The sequence below is a fragment of the Cylas formicarius genome, unplaced genomic scaffold, assembly GCF_029955315.1.
Source record: "Cylas formicarius isolate icCylForm1 unplaced genomic scaffold, icCylForm1.1 PGA_scaffold_2__14_contigs__length_35257938, whole genome shotgun sequence".
Taxonomy (NCBI): domain Eukaryota; kingdom Metazoa; phylum Arthropoda; class Insecta; order Coleoptera; family Brentidae; genus Cylas; species Cylas formicarius.
In genome coordinates this window covers 31,686,772-31,709,739 of record NW_026844319.1, presented here as the reverse complement: position 1 = coordinate 31,709,739, position 22,968 = coordinate 31,686,772, and the positions used below count along the sequence as shown (strand labels likewise).

The 22,968-nt window shown below is 35.5% G+C and overlaps 1 protein-coding gene across 2 annotated transcripts in view; it reads left to right on the top strand.

The window, feature by feature from the left end:
* The window catches only part of LOC132697876 (GTP cyclohydrolase 1), a 32,404-nt gene that overhangs the window by 3,152 nt on the left and 6,284 nt on the right, over positions 1–22,968 (top strand). The window contains exons 1-2 of one of the 2 annotated variants that reach the window (XM_060663603.1): positions 5,380–5,654; positions 11,843–12,052. In XM_060663603.1, coding sequence (XP_060519586.1) covers positions 5,510–5,654; positions 11,843–12,052 — 355 coding nt within the window. In that variant the 5' untranslated portion in view covers positions 5,380–5,509. Of the gene's footprint in view, positions 1–5,379; positions 5,655–11,842; positions 12,053–22,968 lie in introns of those variants that run through there. The other variant, XM_060663604.1, reaches the window with a different exon arrangement.

Sequence of the window (22,968 nt, the reverse complement as noted above, 5' to 3'; positions counted from 1 at the left end):
ATATATATATATATATATATATATATATATATATATATATATATTTAACAACGGAGACGCATTTAAATCCAATTGGTCATTAATAGATTCGAATATCTCATTTTGTTCGTCTCCAAAGCTTTCAACAAATTTAGTTTTTTTGCTTTTTAATTGATTTTGTAAAATATCAAAATTATCGCCAAACTTGTGCATTTAGGAGTTTAAAGGAACGACGTAGTTAGAATCCGAACTTTTATTTTTATACGCCCTTTTATGTTCGTTATATCTTTCCTTAAATGTTCTACCTGTTTGTCCTACATAAATTTTTTTGGCATCCACATTTCAATCGGTAGACTCCGGATACTTGAGTTTTTCGTAATTTAGTTTTATTGTTTTTTTTTTAAATATGTCCTTTTCAGTTCGAAAAGCAAAGACCAAATTTAGATAGATGTTTCGAAATTTTTTATACGGTTCTCCTATGTATTTTATTGTTTTATAATCTTTTCTAGCAAAGAGGGGTCGTAATATTTAATTCTTTTTCGACATTTTATGTGGAAAATTGTATATTAAGTAGTATGCGGATAAAAGCATATGTGTTATTGCGTCCGTGTGTGAGGGTTTATGGAAAATGGAAAAGTCCGTCTCTATGATAAATTTTATACGGTTATGTATGGAGTTAACATGATTCAAAAAGGACAGCAGTGGTTTCAGTGAAACAAGCAAAAACGTCATCTACATAATATTTTCTACATTATCCACGAAAATTTCTGTAAGTAGTCGACTAAGTGGGTTTCCAATAATTAATCCTTCTTTAGCAATATAAAATTGACCATTAAATTCAATATCATTTTGGTCTAAACAAACTATGAAAATATCTAACAGGTCTAGTTTTATGATAGAGTTGACTTGTCTCTGAGTGAGAATATTGTCTATTATGTTTGTGAATGAAACTAGAATTGACTCAGGAGGAATTTTAATGTCTTTAAACTTGTTAATTAGTTCGAAGGAATTTTTGATAACATTTAAAGTTTTAAAGGCGAAATTTTTATTAATCTTGTTGAAAGTTTAACTGAAGGTCTTGTTTGTTCCAATTTGGCGCCAAATACAAAAAAAAGACACGATAATTATCAACTGATTTAGTCCAGTCGGTGTAAAGTGGCAAAAGAAACAGGATATTAGCAATCGTAATTAGACCGCTTGTCGTTGTTACTAATTTCTGATTGATTTACTCTTTTATTGTAACGGCGGCTGAATTAAACGACCATTTTTTTTCTCCCGCCGTCGTTCTCCGACAACGTGCCTCACTTCGTCAAGTTTGTTTTTTTTTCGTCGTCGCTCAGGACGAAACCTTGAGAACAATATAAAAAAAAGGCAATTAAATCGCTATTCGACTTATAAACAAATAGGTTGTACGTGCGGCCGTTTTCGCGTATATGAATAACATAATATTTTGAAATGAAACGATACACCCAATTAATGCCGCTAAATACGCAACTAGTGCATTTACTGCGTAACCTTGACTTAAAATCACTGACTATGTAAAGGTCTGTTCACGGCGCACCATTTCGTAACGTCACTTAAAAGTATTTTTTGCGAATATCTGGGTAAAAATGTCTTGCCAAATGGAGGAAACCGTAAAAGGTAATCCGCCTCCTGGTACACGCGCTTTGGGCAAACCATTTTACCTCTAAAGGATGGATTAACATACTAAATGTCCCCTGAGTTTCTAAAACTGCCAAAGGCTCATTTTTTTACAGCCTTCTTCAAAGAAAATACCATGTACTGTCATTTGCAGTTTTGAATTTTTTATTATTTGTTAGATAGAAAATAATCTTTGAACCGTTGGTCCAAAAACTCTGCAGTCGCGTTGAAAGCGAAGGATTTCGGATCAAATATCTATATATATACGGATATATCTGATCATTTCATGCAAAAAGTATCTTTTTCTGCACTCCAAGAAAAAGTAAAATCACTAAGTAACGTAGATTGGGCTGCCTTGCGACGCCAGGAGGGCCCAGAGAAGAAAGAGCTTGCGAGATGTAAGTCTGATGATACAATTAATAAAAAGTCATGGTTTTCTAGAGATATTATCAAAGAGGGTTGTTTGCTGAAAGATTTGTACAAAGTCTATAAGAATACAAAAGATATCGACATGTTTTAAAAAAGCTATATCAAAAAAAAAATGCCGATGCAAAGAAATTATACAATAATCATTTTATGTTCGGGCAGTATATCGCAGGCATCTTGACCAGTTATAAAAAAAGAGGCAAACATTCCTACATTTTTTACTGATAACAATAAAACTGTATACAGTCTATTAAGCGACTAACTTCGAGATTTGATTTAAATTTTAACGTAAATTTAGGAAACGGGATTAGTAGAAAGAACCGTATTCGAATGATCAAGGGAAATAATTTTATCCGGTTCTAAAAATCATTCAGCAGGTTTTGATGAAATACCGTGTTCCCTTATTTGTCCGTTATTGATTTACTTGTCGATCCATTAACCTGTTTCATTAACGAATCCTTCTCAGATGGTACACTTCGAGCTATATTTAAAGAAACCATAGTACAACCGATATACAAAAAGAGTAATTTACTTGAAATCTTTAACTATAGAGGAATAGCATTGTTGTCAATATTCTCAACAATTTTGGAGAAAGCTTTTTATAAAAGGCTGTTGGAATTTTTAGAGAAAGTAAGCTTTTTCAGTAATAACCAGTTTCTGTTTCGAAGGGGAGTATCAACACATTTGAATCCAAAACAAAATTTTAAAGCACTCTGTGGAAAATTTACGTTACTAATTTTTTTTTAAAGGTCAATATTCGTTTTTTTTTGTTCATATCTTTATGTGCATCTGTACATTTTTGAGAGCAAAATAAACAGGTATTTTTTTAACAAACCAATTCAACTTCCACTTAAGTAACCTAAGATAACTTTTTTCACCACAAACGAGCAACCACGAGCGATACGACGTCGTTGAAAAAATAAATACATTTCTTTTAAAGTGGTGGCATGTTTATTTTGCTCTTAAAAATGAACCGAGGCACATACAAACAAGAACCGAAATGAACTTTTAACAAAAATTGGCAACGTAATTATACCGCATGCCAATGGTACTATGGTCTTTCTCGACGTCTCGGCTTCTGACGGAGCCTTTACTACAATATACATTAGATAACGGTGAACGTGCTAAACGGTCCACCTTGTATGCGAGAATCTCTAGATTCAAAACCCTAAAAACCTATTTTCGGTGGATCATTGCCTCGAGTACCAAGACAACGACGAATAGCTAGCTAGAGAAGGATCGGATAATTGCAATTTAATGGCTTCTCCTAGCAGCCACGCGAGCTCCAAACAAACAACTAATTTCGATGACGTCAGCAGCGTATCCCAAGGAACATTCTGTCGAAGGAACATTTTGCTAACATTTTTCATTCTTTAAGATGAAAATAATACAGAAATATGGTTAAGTTAATAAAAATAAACGAATTAAAATTGCATAATATAAATTGATTTTGAATTGAATTTTACTGTCCCATTTTAAATTTTCTTTGCGTTGGGCAAGTGTCCATAACAAGCTTGCCCAGTAAAAGAAAGGAAGAAGGAGACTATCTTTGAACTTATGTCACAATCGGATGAAAACAATTAAACAAACGCGATCGGTGATAGTAGCCTTGCCCTTGATCGGTAAAAAGTACATTATTACAATTTGTTTTCCGAATAATTCTTCAATTTTTTAATATAGCATAAAACAAAAGTGTTATGATATAAGCAATTCCTCGAACACAAAAAAGGACCATGGAAATTAATTGAATATGGGAGCTGCCTTAAATTATACGAGCTGTCGCGTTTCTCAAAATGTGGCATTATTTTATATTCATAAATTCCTGGTAAGTCGATCGAATGTGTCTAAATACCGGAAAATTGCTGAAAAAACAATAATCCCGGTGGGATTTCCCAGGTGTTTACAAACTTTTACATTTGTTGACAATAAATATTCACTATATCTTCAATTGGATAGGTCAGTATAGTGTTTTTTTTTATAACAACAATAATTTAATCATTCTAATGAATTGACAACAACGCACGTTACATTTAGTACTCGAGTAATGTTTTTTTGTAAAGGCGAGTTCATATTTTAAATACGTAGTCGACAATTAAAGTTTAAATAATAGCTTGTTTTCGATAACAACCTGATAACATTTATCATAGACCTTCACACACAGACACAGTCATACATAACACCTCAAATCACTCTTATACACACAAAATGGCTGCATTTCACTCTTTTATACACAGACTTCTTAATACGCCACTCTCAACAGCAAATTACAACAAAGAACTTAATATCATTAGATAAATTGCACTGAACCACGGCTACAATACGTCCATTATAGATAAAATTATAAATAAAAAACAAATCCAGACAACAGTAAACTCTATTTATCCGAAACCTAATACAGAACACGAACAATTTAAAACAATTACATACATAGGAGAACCCAGTGAAAAAGTTTCAAAACATTTGTCAAAATTTGGTTTTAAAATAGCTTTCAGAACTAACAACACAATAGGAAAATTTAAAAAAAAAAACAACAATAAAACGAAATATCCAAAATTTCAAAAATCAGGTGTCTACAGGTTTAAATGCGGATCTTGTCCTAAAATTTATATTGGACAAGCAGGTAGATCCTTCAAGAAACGTGTTGACGAACATAAAAGAGCGTTTAAAAACAATAGTCTAGATTCGAATTATCCTACACACTTAAACACCGGAAAACACATTTTTGACGACAATTTTAATATTTTACATACAGCCACAAAAAGTAGAAAATTAAATTTATTGGAAGCCACGGAGATTAACAAAATGAAACATTCAAGATCAATTAGATTTAAATACTACTCACTTATTGAACTTAAATTCTGACAACAACATTAATTAAGGTTTTATGGCCATTTTTCGGTATATATAGTAGCAAGTAGTTTGTAAATATTACATATGATAAAGACACGGTGTTGTCGAAACAATTGTCACGTGAATATATATAATTTCGTGAAAATCTGAACTCTTGGTTCTTATTTATCTTGATAAATGGATTTCCATCAAGTAAAAGCCACCTCAGTTCAACTATTATACACGTATATTTTCGAAAATTTCGATTTTACCGTTCTTAAGAAAAAAAAAAGAACGACTAAGTCGTCGTTGAAACTTTTCCTTATTAACCGTGGGACGTCCCGTATACCCGTGTGTCAGACATTTCTTCCGTTCCGAAAAATCTCCGCTTTTCGCCGGAAAACGGCGGAAAAAACCCACGCATGTCCTCGGCCAGAATTCCCCAACGCGCCGAAGAACGGTGGAGCAGAAAAGCGAGTTTTCAAATATATATGGGCGACGCTCTGCGAAACTTCAGTTCGCGTTCGTCCAGCGGTTCGCGACAAGCGGATTCTCGTCCGCGCAGACGTAGCTTATCGATCACTTGACTCCGCGGCTCTTTCTTCGGTAACAGTGTAACCGACCCCCCACCACCATGGCCGCGGTAAACGGTTCGAGCGCTCCTCAACAACAAAACGGCAAGAAAGCGAACCACCAGGTACTGGCGCGTACCTGGGATCACCTGGACGACGGCGAGGCGCCTGGTACTCCCAAAACTCCGAGGACTTCGACCACCCCAGGTATACTTGCACCAGAAATGTGGTGCTTTGGCTTATATTTTCACCATTTCTTCGAGAGGGGCATCTTCCCCATGATACATAAAAAATTTCTCCAGCAGCTTGTTTAATGGTTGGTGGTGCTCCCAGATCAACTTTTTCATCTTCTTCTTGTTCTTGTTTCCTCTCTCAAGTCTGCAGTTGTAGGCAAATCCTGATCTATCACCATAAAATCTTGCAACTCCTCACTAACCTTATGCATACCTAAATGCAGGATTAGATGAACACTTGTATCAGAAAGCTGAGTAATTTCTGAGATTTCCTTGACCTTTAAACATCGATCACTCAATACCACCTCTTCCACAGTGGTCGACCAGTTCTTGAATCATCTTCAAAGGACTCCTGCCCCATTGGAAAACGTTTTGCCCACTCTTTCACTACAGAATACGAAGGAGAACTTTGGCCGTACACACCATCCAGCCTTTCTTTAATAATTTTAGGTGCTAACCCTTCTTTTGTCAAAAACTTTATGACTGCTCTATCGTGATACTGGAGCTGCATCTATGTCAGGCCGGGAAATTTAGGCGCTAACCTCGTAAATATAAAAAAATTAGACTCTACTTTTGAGTGGGGGGGGGGGCATTTCAAATATCCACTTTTTTGTTTTAACAAAAATTCATTGTAAAAGATGAACCAAATTACTTGTCCCTTATGGGATACATCGCAAAATCAAAACAATAGTGTAGAAAATTTTGATCAATATGCAAAAGAAACGGCAAACTTATGTATAGTTTTGTATGGGTGGTACTATATGGTGCCGATATTATATAGATTTTTTTTTATTTCCCTGCCGCCGCGCAGAAGTGAGAAGCAAACATTTCTGCCATTATAGGGGGTGTTTTTTTCGATGTATAGAACTTTAAGTTGCAATAAAACGACGATGGGTTATTCGATTGACATGAATTTTATTTATCCGAAAGATAATCTTGTGGCTTTACATTTTAAATATGATTTCTGGCATATGACAGCCACGGCTGGCGCGGATGTAGTCCAATCTGGGCGTCCAATTTTCGATGACTTTTTCCAACATTTGTGGCCTTATATCGTCAATAACACGGCGAATGTTGTCTTCCAAATGGTCAAGCGTTTGTGGCTTATCCGAATAGACCAATGACTTTACGTAGCCCCACAGAAAGTAGTCTAGCGGTGTCAAATCACAAGATAAAAACCTGAAATTAGGCGGTCACCAAACGTGTCTTTCAATAAATCGATTGTGGCACGAGCTGTGTGACATGTTGCGCCGTCTTGTTGAAACCACATCTCCTGAACGTCATGATTATTCAATTCAGGAATGAAAGAGTTAGTAATCATAGCTCTATACCGATCACCATTGACTGTAACGTTCTGGCCATCATCGTTTTTGAAGAAGTACGGACCAATGATTCCACCAGCCCATAAAGCGCACCAAACAGTCAGTTTTTCTGGATGTAACGGTGTTTCGACATACACTTGAGGATTAGCTTCGCTCCAAATGCGGCAGTTTTGTTTGTTGACGTAGCCATTCAACCAGAAGTGCACTTCATCGCTAAACAAAATTCGCTTATGAAAATCGGGAACAACGGCAATCTCGTTTTGCTTCAATTCATGCACGAGTTGGATTTTGTAAGCACGCAAACCAAGATTCTTCCACAAAATCTTCCATAAAGTGGATGGACACAGATCCAATTCCTGTGCTCGATGGCCGATGGACTCATTCGGGTCTTCCTCAATGCTACGCTCTACAGCAGCAATAGTTTCTTCTGTACGCACCGGACGGCGCCTCTGGGAATGCGCGTTATCAATAAGAGTAAACGTGGTGCGAAAACGTTCCATGGTTAATCGAATTAACTGCTCTGTGGACGATTTTGTCGACGATAAAATGGACGTAGTGCGCGACACGTATTCCGCACAGAACCATTATTTTCGAAATAAAATTTTACTATTTGCAAGCGTTGTTCAGGCGTGAGTCTATTCATGATGAATTGCCAAACCAAACTGAGAATAAATCACTTGACAGCTGTTAAATCGGTCGCCATCTTGAACAGTAATGCCAACTTAAAGTTCTATACATCGAAAAAAAACGCCCTTTAGATAGTTTCACTATACAAACGAAGACATTTTATTATATTAATTATATTAATGTAAAAACTTTTTGGAAACAGAGACACCAATTAAATTTGCTTTTTCGTTTTTTCTTTTACGTCTTTCTATAGCAGTCTTTGAATCCCGGATTTTAAAATTTCATTGAAGCAGAATATTTTGATTTATACCGTCGTTAGCCAAGTATCTTCAAGTTTGGTTTAGGGGTTTAGATGATGAACCTCAACAATTTGTTTTAATAATACCCTCTACATATAAATAGGTTGTTCGAAACTGAAATGATGTAATGTAATGATGTGCCTTTAACTTGTATGTAAAATTTTGAGTAAAAGATCGTTAGTTGAACGTTTTACACTTATATCTAACGAAATAATGAGCTATTAGTGAAACACAGTGTTCCTATACTGTGGGGCGAAAAGTTTGGAATTTTCGGCCGATTTTTGCGGACGAACGCGATTTCGCTATCAGAAGCGTGTTGTAACGACATGATATCGCGACTTATTATTTTGATTTAAATTACTACAACGTGACCTAACGGAAACATTCGGTTGGGCAATAACACGTCTACAGGGGGTATCCCAAAAGTATTACTAATTTCGTAAACTTCGAAAACAAGCACTGCTTCCGTTGTTTTTACCGTAGGAAACGATCATAATGGAAGAACCAGGGCAAAATTAGTTTAAGCATTCCTCGGTGTCACTTGTTGATGCGGAATCTGCCGTACTATATTTTCCGATAATTTGCACATGTGCATATTTTTTTACAAATTGTGTTGTGGTTGTTTGTGCAAACTGTTCAGACCGAGATCAATTTTTTTTTGCAGTGCCAGCTATTCGAAAGAACAAACACCTAAGAAAAACAGTTACACTTAGACCAGAATTATATTGTTTTTAGTGATTAACTTTGCCTACTATTTACTCACCGCAGTCCCTTATAGAACGCTCTGACGAGCAGGGTGTTATCTACCTACACTAACAAGCGGGATACAACCTTTTTCGCCGAGTTCTTATTGCTGCTCCCACTATTGAATTTCTTATAAAATTGTAAACCTTGAAAACAATTTGTTTAGCATCAGAAGGCAAATGGATGTATGGTGGTATCCGGGTGTTCATCCGTTCGTTGTTTGACCCTGGAGTAGGATCATTCGCCTGACGTTTCGCCAAAATATCACTTGGCATCTTCAGAGGCCGCGCGTCCATGTCACTCGCACGTGTCCGCACTTAAACTGTTTAAAATTGTTAAAACCGTTGAAAAATTTCAAGTTCCTAGGGTCATACGTTACGGTCCATCTCAAGCAAGACCTACTTAATGCAGAATAAACTGTTGGGATGGGTTTTACCACGGTCCTGCGAAGGTGTACGGTTAAGGTACTGTAAAACACTTAAAACGTGCGTGCACTATATTTTTGGTCGTATTATACGAAGGTGGAAGGAGGCAATACCAATGGCCCGGCATTGACGATTTTTCAAAAGTTTGATTTCAACTGTCAAAGCAATAAATACACTATAATTTTGGTCGTACAATAACGGTACATGTTTTTTGGAAAAGATAACAATCTGACTTAAAAATTTGAACAGCAAAGTTTTGCAGCCAAAAAAAAACTTATGATGATACTTAAAATAGAAACAAATGTAAGGGAATATTATACTGGCTTTGAATGGTTGAGATGGCATACTTCATTTGTTAATATTTGAAAATAAAACGTACCTCAACATGAATTTGCTTTAATCAGTTGATCCTGACCCTTATGAAATTACATGGTTTTATAGTAGCACCCACTTTTAAGACAAAGCCAGATTCAAAGTACTTATAGGCTTGCAACTCTTAAGAGCTTTCATCTGCTCCTTGGTGTAAAAGATACGGGAAAACGCCAAATAACTTATAATATCCACATTGGTGACCGGTGGAACTCCATTAAATAAACAGTCCATGTCTAAAATAAATGAATCTAAACCATCATCTGATACCTACAATAAACATTTCTGATTTTTTTAATATCTGGATTTCCTTTTAATGATTTCCTTCAATAATGACTGTCCGTCTCGAAATAACACAGACAATAGAACGCTGCAAAAATTAGGACTAAATTATACAGAATCGAATGTCACATCGAAATCAACTTGCAAAAGTTGGTGCGAGGGATAAATATACGTTCATTTTTTTATCAGTGTTGCTATCAGAAAAGGAAAAGCAAAGTTACAAGAGTTACAAGTTACGAAAAATCAATTTTTTCTTTTGCTTCCAATATGGACGATTACTAGTCCCTTCCGTTTTCCTGAAGGCATTCAATCCCAGTTGATGAAACTTTTGGCTGGTCATATTTTTGTCTTGGTACTAAATGACCAACACTAAAGCTTTTAACCATAAGGTTCTTTGTTAACGAACCGGAACCTTAACCCATATTATCCCAAGCATAAAAAAAATAAAAAATGCTTTTTTGCTCTGAAATTATCTATTTTGTTGCACTTAAGAATACATTTCTTGTGTCAAAAAAAATAAAAATAAAAAGTCGAAGCATACAAAAAAATACTAGTGCGTAAACGAACCACTGGGAAAAAACATTAAATAATAATTTGGGGCACATAAGATGTAACATATAATTTAGTAAGTAGATTGTTTTCCAAATTAAACCTGATTCGATACAAAAAAAACGCCTAATATTTTATGGTGCATGAGCGCACCACTGGTAACACCCGGTTTCATTTTTGGTGATATTTTACAAGATATGAAGTATATAAATGCACATTACACTTAGTACAAATGTAAATTGTGTGGCTGTGGCAGATTCTCCATCCCCTTCGGGCTTCATTAGCATGAACAATCATGTGACCTTGATTATCATAACGGACTTCATCTATGGCAGGTGCAAGAGCAATTTTAAAAGTCGCAAAGCAATGTAAGATTTAAAATCAAATCAGTCACTTCGTCATCAAAAAACTTATAAAATATTTCAAGCCGAGTTTTTCCAGAAAGTCTATTTTTTAGTTCCTCACATGATCTAAATTCATCGGATATAGGTATGTGAGTATACTCAGTCTGACCTGTCGTTGCAGAAAGCATACGTCTTCTTTTGAATTCCAGGGTTTCATCATCTGATGAGTCCTATTCAGGTTCACTAGTTGATGAATTACAGGACTGTTGAAGAACAGCTGTATCATTCGGTGTATGTAACTCGAAAGTTCCAACTATATCAGTTGGTTTCCCAAACTCTTGTAGATTTATGTTATGTTCATATCTTCTTCGTCAGTCAAAGTATCCACGTCGGGTGTGCATAAATTTACAAGAACTGGAGTGCTACAATACACAAGAATACGTAAATCCAAATAGTACTTGTGACTTTCGTTGTTATTGTACTCATCCATCACGATCTCCTCCATAGCCGCCTCTAATTCCTATTGAGTCCAATACCTGGAAAATGCCATATTTTACGAACTGTAACGTTCACTACACAAGGCACAAACTAATACTAAAGAACACGCTAATTGTTGGATGTTTATTCTACATACGCTGACTTGTCTAGACTTGCAATAACAAAGTTTTGTTTCACAGATATAACCAGTGGTGCATTCACGCACCAGTAATTTAAAAAAAAAGCATAATCAATATAGTATTTCCAATGGCAATACAAATCCAAAATTTTTTTTTACTATTTTGGATTTACCTGAAAATGTGATTCAAATTTATGTACCGCTTTCGTTTACTTTTGAAGTCATGTATAAGATCTTTCCTTTACACATAAATTAGCGATTTCCACGATTTTATGTCCTTTAGTAGTGATAATAGTAAAATTTCTAAATGGATGTGCAAAAATATTTCCTGGATGTGACGAAAAAAATCATAGAATAGGCGGTGCATTAAAGCACCACTGGGACAAAATGGGTTAATGTGCGCGTGTCTACAGAAGTTTTTGCGTGAAGTTCAAGGACGGCTGTCCGCTTAGAAAAAAGTTACGTCAGTATGAAAGTGTCCAACGATTTTAATGTCAACGTACTCCAATCGTTCTCGCGTTTGTACCTTTCTTGTTAATTCAGTGGAAAAGCAAGAAGTTTTACGTTTTTCCCGTCTTTTTTCAGGGCACGAAAAGTGCACGTTTCACCACGACCTCGAGCTCGATCACAAGCCGCCCACGAGAGAAGCTCTACTGCCGGAAATGTCCAGGTCCTACAGGCTCTTGCTGGGCTCCTTGGGTGAGAACCCCGATCGACAGGGTTTGCTCAAAACGCCGGAAAGAGCCGCGAAGGCGATGCTATTTTTCACCAAAGGCTACGACCAGAATCTCGAAGGTTGGTGTCAGGTTAGATTATGTACCATCTTGTACATCAATTAAATATAACATTAGAAATGTACAAAACATATTTTAATGTATGAATCTAGACATTTACGCACTAAACTTATAGTCGCAGAACTCACTGAAGTTGTGAAAAGCGAGTGAAATTATGTAATTTTGTCAGTTCCAACTTATTTTGAAAGAAAATAACAACGGACAGTACTGTTCAGTAACATACAGACCATAGCTCTTTTGATTTCTTTCACAAAATGTATACAACTTATTGGGTTTAATGTTTATATTTAGAAATGTAACTACAGTTCTTATCCCTCAATACGGTTATCCTAAAATTTTTTGAAAAAGCGTGTCTAATTATACAGAAACAGAGTCTGTAAAATTAAACACGTTTCTATCACAACCACAACCACAATCATTAATGAAAATGAAGCTTAATTAACAGAAGGAACAAGAATGTAAGTCCTCTGCCACCTCTTCTGTCTTTTTAACACATTTTTAATTTTATTTAGGGCTTTTGGTAGTTCATGAAATATTTTTATGGCTATAAAAGATTTTGTTAATCTTTTAATTATTTGGGAGAAGACTATTTGAGCTTCCCCCAGCGTCCCTTCCATATCAGCTTCGACTAATCCGCCTTTACTAAAATTAGATAATAGATCAAGTATAGTGTTTTTCCCTTCACGATATCCAAATTGACAATTAGAGTCAGTCTCTCATAAGGTACTTGTTTCAGATTATCTAGTGGATCATAATCGGTATTTACCCTTTCCCTGAGTAGTGAGTGAGCGATACTTGTGGAGCGATAATTAAGATAATGTTTTGAAGTTTTGGCCTTGTCTCTCAGTGAGTTTACAATGTCCCAAGTACTTCTGGCAGGATTTAAAAAGATTTATAGGCCATTACATCAGTTTGGTTTGGAATCTTTACATATCGCGTATAATGGCTCAAACATTTAACTGCCGTTGATAATGTTACCATTGAGTAGAAGAAATCTTGAAGACACGTTAACTAACTAACCAACCAAACCAAACCCCAAACATGGCAGCAGCGATTTGCTGCCTATTTGAAGGTGTCAAAATCACTTCTTGAGGACAAGTTAACTAACTAACCAACCAAAACGTGGCAGCATCATCACCAGCAATTTACTGCCTATTTGAAGCCTGTGCCAGGCATAAACTCGTCCTGAGCCGCCTGTATCTGCATGTGATGCTCTTGAGCGAGTTCGTCCTTTACTTCTCACTGCATCTATCCATTTATTATTAGCAAGATCTCCTGCTGCGTTCCATTTCACTGTGGTTATTCTTTTTATGGCATCCTACATGCCAGTAGCCTGGATTTTAACAAATAAGCCTCTGGCAATTCGTATGTCCACACCCGAACTTTTCAAAAGACGGTTCGTAGTCTTTGTGTGTCGGAGAGAATAGTTGGTTAAAAAACATCTTCAAATGTTCCAAAAGCTAGACAAGTCAAAGGAAGCTCCCACGTTGGATGAGGTGTCTCTGTCTCTTTTTAATTTTAAACAGTTCCACCACGAACACGAAATAAATATGTCCGATCCATCGGCGCAAATTAAAAATGTCTGCGCTACACGGAACAGAAGGAGGCAATTTGGAGCCATTGTCCTCGCATTACCGCATAATCGAATGCTGTCGGGGTTGTATCTCACAAAGCGAACACGCTAAATACGGAGCGGGCAAGCAAGATTCCGGCCGAACTAATTTCCTTCTTCCAGAACCCAATTACACGGCTTTCATCTTGATCGAATTATGCAACAGGCGCGACTCTAAAAGTCGTCAAAGCCTTCTGTGCGAAACGAGGCTCGTAGGAAACGTAGCCAGTTTCTCGCTTTGTTCATATTCCGTGAGTGCCTAAAATATAAGTCAAGTATACCCTGTGGAATTTATTTTGTCGTTAGTTTTACAGAACGTTTATAAAGTCAAGATTTTCTTTACTGCCAGAAAAATTAAAATTAATCTAATTTATTTACAATTTATCAGTTATACGAGGAAGAAAGTGTGCCTACATTAGTTATCTTAATATCTTAATTAGGAGACTTGAAAAAGGCTTGAAGCCGGTGTTAAATGTGGCAGAACTACCTTTTTTGATTTAAGAAAATTGACAAAAGGCAAGTTTTAATGGAATCTTTTAGAATTCGGAAATGGCGACTGGAATATCTAGAAAAAATTAGAATTTTAAGAGAGCAAAGGCCATATTATTTACTTGGATGAAACCTGGTTCGACACTTATTCGACTAAAACCGTTGACAAGCCTACTGAACCGACAACACAAGGGTTATAATCTGAAACGAAACGGTATAGAACTGACCAATATGTGGTACACAAAACTGCAAAGAACGCGGCAACTGAGACGTATTTTAAAAGACTCAGAAACATCTTAAAATCGGAGCTGTCAGCAAGAATTGGTACGTTTCGCAGTAAATGCGTATGTGACGTCGGTGCTGCCGTACACATTTGAGATTTTAAACTGGACAGATACAGAAGTAAACGAAATCAACATCCAAACCAGAAAAGAGTTTTGCAGTTTTGTCTGCAGGACCACTGGAGAAACCGAAAGCTAGATCAAGGGACCAATACCTTGGTAGACTCGCCCGGGCTAAGTAAAGATTCCTCCCAGGGAGTGTAAAAAGCTATAATAATAATAATAATAATAATAGCACTTTATTTCCAACAGGTAACATGATCCAATTACAGGAAATATTAAATATAACTAACTAACTATTGGGTTGTTCGGAAAGTCATTTCGTTTTTTTTTGGGGAACATGAAAGACAGTTTTCGTATAATGAATAAATATTTTATTAAATTATATATTGGCCATTCTGGTCCAACACCTTTTGCCATCTTTCTGGCAGTAACATAATTCCCTTCTCATAAAAGTTTTGGTCCTTGCTGGCAAAAAACTGGTTCAGGTGGTTTTTGACATCTTCATTTGAGGTAAAGGTTTTGCCATCTAAAAAATTTTGCAGGGACCGGAACAAATAGTAGTCGGAAGGCGCCAGATCTGGAGAATATGGTGGATGTTGCAGTACGTCCCATTCAAGCTGTAAAAGTTTTTGGCGAGTGACCAAACTTGTGTGAGGTCTCGCATTATCCTGGTGGAACACTACACCCTTCCTGTTGATTAATTCGGGCCTCTTCTCTTTAAGTGAATCATTCAATTTGTCCAGTTGATGACAATAGACTTCTGAATTAATCGTTGTATTGTCCGGCAAAAGCTCAAAAAAAACGATTCCTTTGACATCCCACCAAACGGAGAGCATCACCTTTTTTGGTGAATGTTGGCTTTTGACACGCTTTGAGCCGGTTCATCTTTTGTGCTCCATGACCTCTTGCATTTAACATTGTTGTATACAACCCCTTTTTCCTCCCCAGTAATAATCCGCTTCAAAAATGCATCATTTTCTTGACGTTTGAGGAGCGAATCACACACGTCAACGCGACGACACAAATTTCGCTCCGTAAGGACATTGGGCACCCACACATCGAGCTTCGAGGTTAAGCCCATGCCTTTCAAATGGCCATAAACAGTCGAATTCGACAAATTTAATCTCTCACCGATCTCTCGTGTGGTTATTCGCCGATTTGCATCAACTAATGCCTTTATCGCATCTTTGTCAGCTTCGACCGGCCTTCCAGACCGTGGTGCATCTTCGACATCAAAATTGCCGGATCGAAATTTTGCAAACCAGTTCTGGCACTGGCGCACTGTTAACACGCCTTCTCCATACACATCCGTCAATTTTTTTCTCGCTTGGACAACATTTTTACGTTTTCTGAAGTAAAAAAGTAGAATATGACGAAAATGCTGCTTATTGCTCTCCATATTTAAAAGGGCACCAACCAAAAACTACTGCGTAGAATTAATAGAACTTTTTCACACACAAGCCTTACAATATCAGCTCTCAAGACATATAATGGTTATGCGGCTTAAGTGTGAAGTTGGTTTCGAAAAAACGTAATTAAGTCCTCTGACGGGAAAAAACGAAATGACTTTCCGAACAACCTTATAATTAAAACTAATCTTAAATCTACTAATCTTATAACTAAAAAAAAGAAGCCTGGAGACCATCATATGATAAATCGCAGTGCGATGACAGTTTGTTGAAGGTAACACGCATATTATAAATAGGGTTTTAAAAATTGGATTTTGGACCTGGCTAACTGTAATTGTTCCAGAAGAAACGAACAATCGACTCCGTAATGAACTTGTAGAGAAATGAAACAGATTGCAAGTCTCGACGCAAGCTCAGAGGCAATACAGCAAACCTTCCCAGCAGAAGATCATGATCAACTCCCCTCTCGTGATCCGCAACGTCTTCCCTGAAGATTAGATACTTCAGTAACCTTCTCTGCACACGCTCAATGGACTGAGTATGGCAGTTATAGTAATTTGAGGTGCAAAAGAGAACGTCTGATCAAATAAAATGCCCAGATGCTTGACAATGGGAAGTCTAGTATATAGAATATAGGAGTTATTGTGCGGTGATGAGAACCCACATAACACTTGCTGATGCAAAGATGGAATTAACCAATGACTGACAATATTAATGTCGAAGGCTTTGTGGAAATCAGTGTATATAACGTCAACTTGACCTTATTCGTTCAAAGAGTCACAGACATACGAAGACAGGGATAAAAACCATGTTGTTGCGTAAATAGTTTCTAATTTGAGCAAAAATAAATTTATTTAATATAATTTAAAAATTGTCAATAATTAGAATGCTACAGACAGACAGATAATTGTTGAAATGGGTCATCAGGTTACCATTGTTTATTTGATGCCATCGAATTGGTGTGGGCTTAGCGCAAAATATTTTTTAATGAACATATTGTGAGGCAAAGCACGATGATACCGCAGTAGTATGTGTTTGGAAGGCAGCTCTCCACGCAGTTACCAAAGAAAATTGGATCAGTTGTATATTACAAACAGTATAATAAATGATGTATGATGTATATATTTTTTATATTGTTGTAGTGTTAATTGCAAGGACAGAGTTTTCGGACGAAGTAACTTTTTCATCTAGATTCGCCTACTTAAATATTCGCATATCATTAAGGAACACTCTGATCTATTACTAAAATACTAAAATACATGAATTAATCTCTGAGTATGGTCGTACTAGTTGAATAAATAAATGCCAAGTCCAACTGATTGACGTATAAAAATCCTTATTTCATAAATAAAATTTGACATACTGTTTTGCTGTGGCCTTTTGCCTTGTACGCTTATATGTGTACCTGTTACGGGTATACAGGGTAATTAGGGCAATACCTGGACAATGTATACAATGACCATTTATAATGGTTGATTTTGATTAGCTTGGCAGTTTGGTTAAGTAATAAATATTTTCTACAGGTAATATTTATTACGACGTTGTTTGTTTGCCTCACAACTTTTAAGAAAATGTTTAATTCTCTATTTTTTATTCACTTTAGTCGACAATTTTGCCCTGTGTAAAATCTATATCCATAAATCTTAAACTCCACTTCAAACTTAAATTATTCCATAAATAAATTACTGCTAGTGTGCTACTACACAATTAACTTGGCTTGAGAATGAAAAATACTAACTATATACTTTATTATACTTTATTAAAAAATCCTTGATTGTCTCAAACAAAACGTACAAAATCACAAGTTTGCCAAAACACAAGTTACTAAATTTCCAAGTGAAATGTCGCAATACATTATAAGGAGGATGCTATTTTTTGCATTTCTTTCATTGGTACACTCAGTATAACATTGGCTTATTGTATTAATGTCAACAGTCCACTCAGTGGTGTGCCAGAACATTCGTCATTTTCATAAATATCAATAAATTTGTCAACTATGTTTTGATATTCTTTCGTTTCTCTAATTGGGACACTCTGTATTATAAAGTTTTCCGATTGTATAAACGCCCAAAACGTATTAAAATGTAAAAAGTTGTATATGATAAACAAATATATACTTTTTCTACGTGTTACTCCACAATTATACAGTAATGAGGCGCATGCAGCGCTTTAAAAAAATTATATCAGTTATTTTTATTTTTATATTTTATTATTGATTTTCTTATTTGTTCGCAATTGTTTATTAGACCATTGTACCCATTGCCTGGCTTTGCTAGCATTATTATTCGAGCATCACTATTTTTTACGAAGCCATTAAATTTTCTGTTTTTTATTCACTCTGGTCGACAATTTTGCCGTGTGCGATGATTTCCTAATTCTAATAAATAAATTGCTGACTTCCCCTTTTGCCTATTTCACTTTCTTTTTTACCTATTATAATCGATCAACACTCTTTATAAGTATTTATTTTAAATTATTGATTTTCAATAACATCATTTTTTCCCAGATTATGTATATTATATATATATATATATATATATATATATATATATATATATATATATATATATATATATATATATATATATATATATATATATATATATATATATATATATATATATGTATTGGTGGTAATCCGGGTGTTCATCCGTTCGTTGTTTGACCCTGGAGTAGGATCATTCGCCATTAAAGTTTAAGTGCGGACACGTACGAGTGACATGGACGCGCGCCCTCTGAAGATGCCAAGTGATATTTTGGCGAAACGTCAGGCGAATGATCCTACTCCAGGGTCAAACAACGAACGGACGAACACCCGGATTACCACCAATACACATTGTTCCATCCGTGAAGGACTAAAAAACGAAACATATATATATATATATATATATATATATATATATATATATATATATATATATATATATATATATATATATATGATGACACTATACTCCGGGATATCATCCGTTCGCTCGTTGAACTCCGACTGGAATCCTGCATCCGACTGGAATCCTGCAGACGTTTCGCCAAAATCTCACTTGGCATCTTCAATGCTCGAAGTTTTTTCGGAGCGCGAGCATTGAAGATGCCAAGTGAGATTTTGGCGAAACGTCTGCAGGATTCCAGTCGGATGCAGGATTTGCAGGATTCCAGTCGGATGCAGGATTTGCAGGATTCCAGTCGGAGTTCAATGAGCGAACGGATGATATCCCGGAGCATAGTGTCATCACATTTTTCCATCCGTGAATCAATACGAATATATATATATATATATATATATATATATATATATATATATATATATATATATATATATATATATATGAAATTGGTGTATGATTTTTTGATTTTTTTTTAATTATTATTTAGAAAAATCGCGTTGTATTGAAATTTGAGTACATGCGCTTCATAATATGCGTTTAGTTTAGTTATGTTTTGATTCGTTAATACTTCGACGTTCGAAAAGAAAATGATGTGTCTACTCAGACATCGACTTGGATCGAAATCCTCAAACGCCGTACAATCTGAGCCGTGCCATAACCAAGGAAACGGCGCGTTATCGCCCGTGCTATTTTACTTTGTAGAAGTGTTTTTTATCAATTTTAAAATAAAACGAGGACAAATCCAATACGCTGAGTAGGTTTTAAATTTCACTTTATTTTAATTGGACCATTAAGGATCACAAACGAACCACAGTATCACTAAATACAAATTGATCTAAATTAAGTGGTAAATTGGTAATTTTGTTATGAGTACAGATCCAAGTCGGTTGCTCAAACAAAACAATAACCTACTCATAGCCATCTAGTCTAAAAGAGAAATGTGTTGGTAATTCTGTTATTTTCAATTTTAAGCATTTTTCTCATTTTTTCCTACATTCAATTGTTTTTCTGTTTTCAACAGCGTAATCAATGGCAGTGGCAGTTTGCTAATTTAAAAGCATAAATACAAAAACGTATTTTTGAAGTCAGGAAGAGTACAAACAAGATAAATATATACATATAAACAGTTAAACCAGTGTAACCGGAAAATAAAACTTTGTATATATAGGTACACTCTAAGAATAATTAATTTATAAAAATTTTTTTACAGCATAGAAACAATGCTCTTCAAAAAACTTTTTTGATAATTGTTATAATTTTTTAATGGAAAGTCGTTTAACATCAATATTTTTGGACCGCAAAAGGATTTTGCAAAAATATTATACAAATCAAGATTAAGTTTCTTTTTTTATGTAGTACACAACCTCGATCTCAATGTTATGATATTGTCAGCTGTTCGAGTCATGTAGCTGTGATATCCAGCATGAGTCGGAAAGGCAGACAAATTTGAGTGGATTTCAACTAAAGTTTGGAGAATAAACATACACGGTAATGTAAGAATTTTCAATTTTTTGAATGTTGGGCGGCAGTGGCTGGACGGCGGCACACCCCCAAGAACACCAATCGCAGACTTCTGCAATCTAAGACACTGTGAAACAGTGCAAAATAAACCATACGGTGAGTGCGTTGCGAGATGGAACCTCGCAGTTGTCTCAGAACAAAAACCTGAGAAGACAATTTACCGCACAGGTAGTCTATATGGGGCGACCAGATTAAAAACGCATCTAGGTAAACACCAAGGAGTTTGACCGGTTCAATTTTTTTACTTCTTCCATTGGTATTGAAAATTAGAGCCTTTGTTTTTATCGGAATTTAATTTGAGTTTACTTGCAGAGAACCACTGCTCAATCTTGGAGAGTGTAGTGACAGCCTTTTTATTTAAATTAGTTAGATCTTTCTCCGATTCAATCAATGATGTGTCATCCGCATAGAGTATACTACAAGCGGCATTTGTTGCAAATACTACGTCATTTATGTATATTATAAATAAAAATGGACCAAGGAAGACCCCTGAGGCACTCCATTGTCCAACAAAGTAGATTCCCTATCATTCCAGACAACATATTGCTTTCTTTCGGTCAAATAAGATTTTAAAAGGGTTAGGGTATTCTAACGAATTCCATAGTATTCAAGCTTAGAAAGAGCTATATTAGTATCCACGCAGTCGAATGCCTTCAACCATCAACCATCAACCACATGCTCAATCATTGTGTATAAGGCACGGATGGTGGGCCTACCCGGCCGAAAACCAAATTGGGAATCTGTTCATAATTTCCTTCCCTCAAAGTAAGCGATAACTTTATCTTTTATTATCGACTCAACCTACGTTATATATCTACTCATAACAAAGCAACCAATGATGAACACTTAATTTAGGGGATTTTCACAAAATTATATATTTTGACATGAATTGTTTCGACAACTGTCAATTGTCAATTGTCAATTGTCATGTCAAAATGTATAATTTCGTAAAAATCTGAACTTTTAATTCTTATTTATTTTCATAAATGGATTTTCATCAAGTAAAAGCCTCCTCCGTTCAATGCTACGGTAAATTCTAAAATTTAATTTTGAAACTACAAAAATGAAACGTAAATCAGCTTTTCTTGAGTATTTAATAAGGTAAAAAGTAACGACGTATTTTTAATCTATTTGCCACAATAAACAATCAATGTCCAATACAAAACCTAAGCTCCCATGAATTGAATGATCCGGTAAAATTACACTCAACCAAGACTCGCCATACCTTTAATTTTATTTGCACCTTTTATGGGCACGGAATTTTAGGTATAATTAAAAATTACACATATCTTTTAGGGCGTTTGACAGTCTGACAGTAAAATCAAAAGCAAAACAAATTTAGTTGCCGAATAGAATGGAATGGGGCCAAAATGTGAACCCTGGGGATCACCTGAAAAACGTCAATGACCCATGATATCAGATCGTTAATTCTCAGCCAATAACTTTCCACTAAAATTATGCCGAGCCATTTCCAAGCTCCTACACGATAGTTATAGTGTTGTCATTTATTTGCGAAAGCACTATACTTCTTTTTTACTTTGAAAAGCACGCAACAAAATTCACTTGACTTTTAGCAAAAATTTAGGGTATTGCGTCGTTGAAAATAGAGAAAAGTCGACCGCAAACCTCGCGTATTCTGCAAATCACCTTATTGTGGAACGCAAATTGTCCCTGCGAATGTCGGCAATCCATTAGGCGTATCTTGGCGTAACCATGGTAATTTATCTTCGCTTCTATACGGCTCCTTGACTTGAATAGTGTGCGGTTATTCCTCAAAGCCGGTTTATTCTTTTTAATTGGTTACCGTGAAAGAACAAATAATTATACTTGTCATTGACTGATTGCACTGGTTAATGATTATTTAAAATATGTACCGTTCAAAACTGCGCGTTTATCGAAATTAGGTTGGCGCGTAATTAAAACGATTTTTTTGATTTTGTCTAGTTTAAGTAGAGGAATGTGTATACGAAATTAATTGACAGAAAAAAAGCCAAAAACTTGCCTTGAGAATGAGATATAATATTGTATAATTTATTTGAGATAATTAAAAAAATATATGCTTGATTGTCAGTAACAAAATGTACAAAAACACGGGTCAATTGCCAAATGAAATGTCGCAATACATTACCCGATGTTTTGAAATTCTTTCATTTTTGTCATTGGGACACTCTGTATAAAATTGGCCTACTGTATTAATGTCAACAGGTCACAGCCTCCTAATCGCAATTTTCAAAAATTAAATAAAAATTAAAAAAAAAATAGAAAAACCGTCAGAAAACCTACGCAGAATGATCTACTGAATCCAAAAATGGAAAAAAATATACTCCATTCCATTCCAAATTTCAAATCGCTTAACAGTTATAGAGTGTTCCCACTTTCTTGTGTCACCCGGTATGAAAAACGAATATATATGTCACTTTAAAACGGCCAGTTTCATTAAATAAATATTTTGACATTAGTCAGTGATTTTGATGATTGTCAGATCCGATGTTTGAGCATTCGTTTTTCTTTTTTTCTCATTTTCAAAGCTGTAGAAAAAGTATGCTATGGGGACAGGTTTATAATATTATATTACTTAATACATATTAATAGTATATGAATATTTGATAAACGGCACTGTAGTCACGAGTTTGTTTGCTCTTAACCAACAACAATAA